Genomic DNA, 8,685 nt, shown 5'->3' with positions numbered 1-8,685 from the left:
ATGAACGCACGACTATAAAGAGATCCCGATATTGCAACTGAGGTTTCCATAGCATTAGAAGTTAATTCCAGTCAAAAAATAATAAGATAATGCCAGTCCATCATCCTCACAATGTACGATTATCGGAACAGAAACAGAACTCCTCAGATGATGTCCCCATACGAGATGATGTCCCCATACGAGATGATGTCCCCATATGAGATGATGTCCCCATATGAGATGCCGGTTCTGATGAGACGATTCCAGTTGCGAAAGTAATCTTTGGCATGAGAAAACTCACAAAGTGTTCCTACTTCAGTCACTTGAGATGCGTTGGTAAAAAAAATAAAAAAGTTAAGTTGTAGGACGACGCGAGCCCAATTCCAGTTGGAAGGAACATCTTGAGGAACTAAAAAAATCTTCAAAAATTCCGTCCTACCAAATGATCTGTAGGCTGTAAAAATGGCGATTTCTTTGATTAAAACCGAAGAGATAAAAATACGTTTATAATTTTTTTTCTTTTTTTCTTTGGTTAATGAGATTAGAGACTTTCCCGGAGACATCTTAATTGTTCTTCTCCCAGTCTGATTTTATCCTCCAGCTCTCTTTGTTCTACAATCAGGGCGGAGGTCATCTTTACGTAGTGTTGGTAATCCTGGAGCTGATCCTCGTTTAGGTACTTGGACACGGCTTCGAGGACCACCTGCTCCCGCCGCGTCACGTGGGCCTTCAGCTCCTGAGCATCCTCTAGTTGGTCGGTCAGCTGCTTCTTCTTCTCCAGTAGGTTCAGCTGGAAAAAAAAGGGGGGGGGGGGGAACGATCAGGCAAAATACTGAGACTAAGAGGGTGCTTTTTTTATGCGCCAAAATAACAAAAAAACACAACTTTGGAGCACGTAAAGTACTGTGCAAAAAGTTTTAGGCAGGCTGATTATTGTATAAATGTGACTGGCAGGGAAAGGGTTTCCACTAGGGGGCGTTCAAGGGGTTAAATGTGTGCCCTGGGAGTGATTCTTTCTGTGGGGGAAGGGGACCGATGGTTGTCCCCATGTACAAGGGACACACCATCGGTCTCTTCTCCATGACAGGACGTGGATCTCTGTGTTTACAAACAGAGATCCACGTCCCTGGCTCTCTAAATGCCGAACGCGGGTACCTGGTACACATTGTGGCCTCCAGGCACGCACATTGGCACCCGCATGACGCGGCGGGCACGAAGAGGTTAAATTCGGCCACTTCTGTAGCCATCCGCCCCTTACACAATATAATAGTTATACACCCGCCCCTTGAAGAGTCGCACGAGCATCGGGAGCGTGTGGGCACAATGTCGTGCTCATTGCGCAGGCACCGTGTACAGCTGTTCATCTTCGGCGGCTCCGTTGTGCTGCGCCTGCGCAGTACAGGGCGGGCATTATCCGCCGGGGGACCTTTCTCGGCAGAACACAGATATACGTTGGCAGAATGGCACAGCTGAGCAAAGTGCTGTATATATACACACACACACACGTCACTTCGAATTTTTTCACCGTGCGGGCGCGCGATGTCCGCTGGTGTCCCGCGATCGGGTCACAGAGCTTGCAGAACGGGGAGAGGTCAGTGTAAACAAGGCATCTCCCCGTTCTGCCTAGTGACACTGTCACTGATCGTATGCTCCCTCATCAGGAGCAGCGATCAGTGACGTGTCACTCGTAGCCACGCCCCCTAACAGTTAGAATCACTCCCTAGGACAAACTTAAAGTGGAGGTTCACCCAAAAAATAAATTTTTAACATTACATTCAGCCGAGTTGTCCTAATGACAATTGGCTGTTTTTTTCCCCCGTACATACCGAATTTTCACCGCCGCTTCCGGGTATGTCTTCTGCGGGACTGGGCGTTCCTAATTGATTGACAGGCTTCCGACCGTCACGAGTTGCCGAAAGAAGCCGAACGTCTGTGCGCAGGCGCCGTATAGAGCCGCACCGACGTTCGGCTTCTTTCGGCAACTCGTGACGCGTAGTATGCGACGGTCGGAATCCTGTCAATCAGATAGGAACGCCCAGTCCCGCAGCAGACATACCTGGAAGCGGAGGTGAAATTCAGTATGTACGAAAAAAAAAAAAAAAAAGAAAAAACAGCCTATTGTCATTAGGACAACTCGGCTGAATGTGATGTTAAAAATGTATTTTTGGGTGAACCCCCGCTTTAATGCCTTCCTAGCCCCCTAGTGGTTAACCCCTTCCCTGCCAGTCACATTTATACAGCAATTGGTGCATTTTTATAGCACTGATCGCTGTATAAATGTGAATGGTCCCAAAATAGCATCAAAAGTGTCCGCCGCAATATCACAGTCGCGATGAACTAAAATAAAAACGCTGATCGCCGCCATTACTAGCAAAAAAAAAATTATAGTAAAAATGCCATAAAACTATCCCCTATTTTGTAGACGCTATAACTTTTGCGCAAACCAAACACTTCTTGCAATATTTTTTTTACCAAAAATATGAAGAAGAATACGTATCGGCCTAAACTGAGGAAACATTTTTTTTTTATATTTAACCACTTCCATACCAGGTACTTACGCAGCTTCCCGCCCAAGCCAATTTTCAGCTTTCAGCACTGTCGCACTTTGAATGGCAATTGCGCGGTCATGCTACACTGTACCCAAACAAAATTGGCGTCCTTTTTTCCCCACAAATAGAGCTTTCTTTTGGTGGTATTCGATCACCTCTGCGATTTTTTTTTTTTGCGCAACAACTAAAAAAAGGCTGAAAATTTGGAAAAAAAATTACGTTTTTATTTTTTTCTGTTAATTTTTTTGTAAATAAGTTTTCTCTTTCAATTACGGGCACTGATATGGCGGCACTAATGGGCACCGATGAGATGGCACTGATGGACATCGATGAGGTAGTACTGACGGGCACAGATGAGGTGGCACTGATTGGCGGCGCTGGTATGCGACACTGATGGGCACACATAGGCGGCACTGATGGGCACACATAGGCGGCGCTGATGGGCACACATAGGCGGCACTGATGGGCACACATAGGCGGCACTGATGGGCACACATAGGCGGCACTGGGCACTCATGGGCGGCACTGGGCACTCATAGGCGGCACAGATGGGCACTCATGGGCGGTACTGATGGATACTTATGGGTGGCACAGATGGGCACTGATAGGTGGGCACTGGGCATGGATGGACACTGGGGTGGCACTGATGGACACTGGGGTGGCACTGATGGACACTGGGGTGGCACTGATGGACACTGGGGTGGCAGCACTGATTTTTGCCAGGTTGCCAGTCAGTGCCCATTTGTGGGCACTGACTGGCATCTTTTTTCTTTATGCTTTTTTTTTTATTTTTTTTTTAGACTTTTTTTTTTCTGGCATTTTTATTTTTTTTGCCCACCCTGGTGCTCCAGGGTGGGCATCCCTGGTGGTCCAGTGTGGCGATCCGAGGGGGGGCTGCGCTGATAAACAATCAGCGCTAACCCCCCCTGTCAGGAGAGCCGCCGATCGGCTATCCTCTACTCGCGTCTGTCAGACGCGAGTGAGGAAGAGCCATCGACGGCTCTTCCTGTTTACATCGTGATCAGCCGTGATTGGACACGGCTGATCACGTGGTAAAGAGTCTCTGCCGGAGGCTCTTTACCGAGATCGGAGATGCAGGGTGTCAGACTGACACCCCGCATCACCGATCGCCGCGATGCGCGCCCCCACGGGCGCGCGCGGCATGAAATCCTGCAGGACGTTCTAGAACGTCCTGTCAGGATTTCATAACCACTTCCCGGACGTAAATCGGCCATAGGCCGGGCGGGAAGTGGATATATATATATATATATATATATATATATATATATATATATATATATATATATATATATATATATATATATATATATATATATATATATATATATATATATATATATATATTTTTTTTTTGGGGGGATATTTATTATAGCAAAAAATATTGATTTTTTTTTTTTTAAATTAACGCTCAATTTTTGTTTATAGTGCAAACAATAAAAACAGCAGAGGTGATCAAATGCCACCATGTCAATTTTGTTTGGGAGCAATTGTCAGTTAAAGTGACGCAGTGCCAAATTAAAAAAAGGGCTCTGGTCAGGAATGGGGGGTAAATTCTTCCGGGGCTGAAGTGGTTAAAGGGGGGTTTGAAGGATGATGTCTAAGCTAGGAAAGATTCCTGGAGGAGCTGAAAGGGGTGGAGGTGGGAATACAAAGGAAACTGAGGGTGGGGATGGGAAGGTAAGAAGGTGGGGTATGAGTAAGGGGGGGGGGGGGGGTAGAAGATGGGGTATGGGTAAGGGGAGGTAAGAAGGTGGCGTATGGGTAAGGGGGAGGTAATAAAGTGGGGGTATGGGTAAGAGGAGGTTAGAGGGTGGGGTATGGGTAAGGGGAAGTAAGAAGGTGGGGTATTGGTAAGGGGAGGTAAGAAGGTGGGTTAAGGGTGAAGAGGGTGGGGTATGGGTAAGGGGAGATTAGAAGGTGGGGTATGGGTAAGGGGAAGTAAGCAGGTGGGGTATGGGTAAGGGGAAGTAAGAAGAAGGTGGGGTATGGATAAGGGGAAGTAAGAAGAAGGTGGGGCATGGGTAAGGGGAGGTAAGAAGGTGTGGCATGGGTAAGGGGAGGTAAGAAGGTGTGGCATGGGTAAGGGGAGGTAAGAAGGTGGGGCATGGGTAAGGGGAGGTAAGAAGGTGGGGCATGGGTAAGGGGAGGTAAGAAGGTGGGGCATGGGTAAGGGGAGGTAAGAAGGTGGGGTATGGGTAAGGGGAAGTAAGAAGAAGGTGGGGTATGGATAAGGGGAAGTAAGAAGAAGGTGGGGCATGGGTAAGGGGAAGTAAGAAGAAGGTGGGGCATGGGTAAGGGGAGGTAAGAAGGTGGGGCATGGGTAAGGGGAGGTAAGAAGGTGGGGCATGGGTAAGGGGAGGTAAGAAGGTGGGGCATGGGTAAGGGGAGGTAAGAAGGTGGGGCATGGGTAAGGGGAGGTAAGAAGGTGGGGTATGGGTAAGGGGAGGGTAAGAAGAAGGTGGGGTATGGATAAGGGGAAGTAAGAAGAAGGTGGGGCATGGGTAAGGGGAAGTAAGAAGAAGGTGGGGCATGGGTAAGGGGAGGTAAGAAGGTGGGGCATGGGTAAGGGGAGGTAAGAAGGTGGGGCATGGGTAAGGGGAGGTAAGAAGGTGGGGCATGGGTAAGGGGAGGTAAGAAGGTGGGGCATGGGTAAGGGGAGGTAAGAAGGTGGGGTATGGGTAAGGGGAGGGTAAGGGTGTGATTTTCTGTAGGAAAAGCAGCAGTGAGTAGAGGGTCTCATGGCTTATTTTGGATTTGCAGCCTTGAAGGACATTCCACCAATATTCTGGAGGGCCCATCAGTCCAGCACATCATCCTCTGCATTTACCACTTCAACGTACAGGTACATTCTAAGGGGTGGGAGTGGCTATACCGAGATGACGCCCTCACCTACAGGCATCATCCCAGTATCAACCTTTCTTGTAGAAGTGATCCGGGTGGCTATATAGCTGCTCGATCACTTCAACAGGGCATGGAAGAGGGCCCCCTCCCGCTGCCTTTATTGAATATATAATGTTTGCAGGGTTCTGAGTAATGTAAAAAGGGGTCCAGAGGTGCAGGGGGGTGTGTAATGTAAAGGGATACAGAGGTGCAGGGGGCTGTGTAATGTATAGGGGTCCAGAGGTGCAGGGGGCTGTGTAATGTAAAGGGATGCAGAGGTGCAGGGGGCTGTGTAATGTATAGGGGTCCATAGGTGCAGGGGGCTGTGTAATGTATAGGGGTCCAGAGGTGCAGGGGGCTGTGTAATGTATAGGGGTCCAGAGGTGCAGGGGGCTGTGTAATGTAAAGGGGTGCAGAGGACTATGTAATGTAAAAGGGGTCCAGAGGGCTGTGTAATGTAAAAGGGGTCCAGGGGTGCAGGGGGGCTGTGTAATGTAAAGGGGTGCAGGGGGGCTGTGTAATGTAAAGGGGTGCAGGGGGGCTGTGTAATGTAAAGGGGTCCAGAGGTGCAGGGGGCTGTGTAATGTAAAGGGGTCCAGAGGTGCAGGGGGCTGTGTAATGCATGCACATTCTGTTATGGTTACGATCAAATGCCTTCTCTTCCATGGAGGGCCCAGAGTCACCGCAATTTAGTGCAAAGGGGTCCAGAGGGCTGTGTAATGTAAAGGGGTGCAGAGGACTATGTAATGTAAAGGGGTCCAGAGGTGCAGGTGGCTGTGTAATGTAAAAGGGGTCCAGAGGTGCAGGGGGCTGTGTAATGTAAAGAGGTCCAGAGGTGAAGGGGGCTGTGTAATGTAAAAGGGGCCCAGAGGTGCAGGGTGCTGTGTAATGTAAAGGGGCCCAGAGGTGCAGGGTGCTGTGTAATGTAAAGGGGTCCAGAGGTACGGGGGGCTGTGTAATGCATCGTATGGTGTATCGTATGGTTACGATCAAATACCTTCTCTTCTATGGAGGGCCCCGAGTCACCGCAATTTAGTGCAAAGGGGTCCAGAGGGCTGTGTAATGTAAAGGGGTCCAGAGGGCTGTGTAATGTAAAGGGGTCCAGAGGTGCAGGGTGCTGTGTAATGTGAAGGGGTCCAGAGGTACGGGGGGGCTGTGTAATGTAAAGGGATCCAGAGATGCAGGGCGCTGTGTAATGTAAAGGGGTCCAGAGGGCTGTGTAATGTAAAGGGATCCAGAGGTGCAGGGGGCTGTGTAATGTAAAGGGGTCCAGAGGTGCAGGGGGCTGTGTAATGTAAAGGGGTCCAGAGGTACGGGGGGCTGTGTAATGTAAAGGGGTCCAGAGGTGTAGGGGGCTGTGTAATGTAAAGGGGTCCAGAGGGCTGTGTAATGTAAAGGGGTCCAGAGGGCTGTGTAATGTAAAGGGGTCCAGAGGTGCAGGGTGCTGTGTAATGTGAAGGGGTCCAGAGGTACGGGGGGGCTGTGTAATGTAAAGGGATCCAGAGATGCAGGGCGCTGTGTAATGTAAAGGGGTCCAGAGGGCTGTGTAATGTAAAGGGGTGCAGAGGGCTGTGTAATGTAAAGGGGTCCAGAGGTGCAGGGGGCTGTGTAATGTAAAGGGGTCCGGAGGTGCAGGGGGGCTGTGTAATGTAAAGGGGTCCAGAGGTGCAGGGCGCTGTGTAATGTAAAGGGGTCCGGAGGTGCAGGGGGGCTGTGTAATGTAAAGGGGTCCGGAGGTACGGGGGGCTGTGTAATGTAAAGGGGTCCAGAGGTGTAGGGGGCTGTGTAATGTAAAGGGGTCCAGAGGTGTAGGGGGCTGTGTAATGCATGCACATTCTGTTATGGTTACGATCAAATACCTTCTCTTCCATGGAAGGCCCCGAGTCACCGCAATTTAGCGCGCTCTCCACCCTGGTGAGACGTCCGGAGAGGGACAGCAGCAAGTTGACCACCTTGTCCAGATCTCCGATGAACGAGCGGAACTTGTCGTACTCGTTGGGCTTACAAATGCTCTTGATGAGACTCTCCAACTCGCAGCCCAGGGTCCCGTTGGCGGCGATGTCCTCCTGAAGGCCTTGCTGAGCTTCATGTAACACGGAGAGCTTTCTGCTGATGCTTTCGATGAGTTGCATCTGGGAAGGAAAGCAAACCAAAGGGTAAAACTCAACTAGATTCGCTCAATTCTCAGACACACAAGAGATCTGGAGAGTTTTTTAAGTATTTAAAGAAAAAATAAAATAAAATACAGTGTACATCAAAAGTTCTTGCGTTTTGGATAAGGTGGGAAAGGTTTAGGGTTGTAGGGTTTTATGATTATCTAAGAGATCCTCACTTCCTGTCTGGTAAAAGGTTGTCAGCAGAACAGGAAGTGAAGGGAAATCCCTCTAGGTAACGGGTTGGGGGCCAATCAGCAATGTCAAAGGAGGAGTCCATAAAGTCCCAGGACAAGGTCATCTAGAGCCCGGGACGAACATGCCAAATTGTGTCTCCCCCCCCCCCCCCCCCCCCCCCCCCAAGATGTAAAACTGGGGGCAGCAAAAATCCCCACCCAAAAAAAATAAAATAAAACGGAGCACTAATCTGCATGTTTACACCCCCCCCCCCCACATAAATCTCCCTTCCTTCCAGAACTGATCGACCTCGCAGTCGTCCAAAAAATTGCATTTAAAAAAGCGCTGCGCAGATTTCGTGAGACAGAAAATATTGCAACCACCATCATTTTATTCTCCAGGGCCTTTGCTTTCAGGATAATAATGTTTTTTTTTGGGGGGGGGGGGGGGTTGGATTGTGCTACATAATTATTTAGTGGGGGGGAAATAAAAAATACGGCAAAGTGATTAAAGCAAAATGCCCCCACGCTCTCGAAGGACTCACTTTCTTGAAGGTCAGCGCGTCGTCTTCCTCGGCTCCGGCCACGCCCCCGCCTTTCTCCTGGGCTTCGGGCATTCCCTTCATCTTGTTGAGGAGATCGGCTTTGGCAGCGGAGGTGTTGTAGTAGGAGGTGCAGGAGGTGGGGCTGGTGGCACCGTGGAGAGGGGGTGGGGAGATGGGCTGAAATTCATACCTGTCAACAAGATATCGTTCAGGTTAATAGGAATTTGGGGTAAATAAAAACAGAATGACATTTTTGAATTTAATAATGTAGTAATTATAATTTAAAATTATATATATATATATATATATATATATATATATATATATATATATATATATTTCTTTCTATACATTTATTAATTTAAATTATATATATATATAT

At 48.8% G+C, this 8,685-nt stretch overlaps 1 protein-coding gene across 1 annotated transcript in view; it reads right to left on the bottom strand.

The window, feature by feature from the left end:
* Nucleotides 1-489: 489 nt before the first annotated feature.
* Nucleotides 490-8,685, bottom strand: part of SHROOM4 (shroom family member 4) — a 68,390-nt gene continuing 60,194 nt past the window's right edge. Inside the window, 3 exon segments of the mRNA XM_040322807.1 lie at nt 490-769; nt 7,289-7,561; nt 8,304-8,493. Coding sequence (XP_040178741.1) covers nt 521-769; nt 7,289-7,561; nt 8,304-8,493 — 712 coding nt within the window. The 3' untranslated portion in view covers nt 490-520.

The sequence above is a fragment of the Rana temporaria genome, chromosome 9, assembly GCF_905171775.1.
Source record: "Rana temporaria chromosome 9, aRanTem1.1, whole genome shotgun sequence".
In the NCBI taxonomy this organism is placed as follows: Eukaryota; Metazoa; Chordata; class Amphibia; order Anura; family Ranidae; genus Rana; species Rana temporaria.
This window is presented reverse-complemented; position numbering and strand designations above follow the sequence as displayed.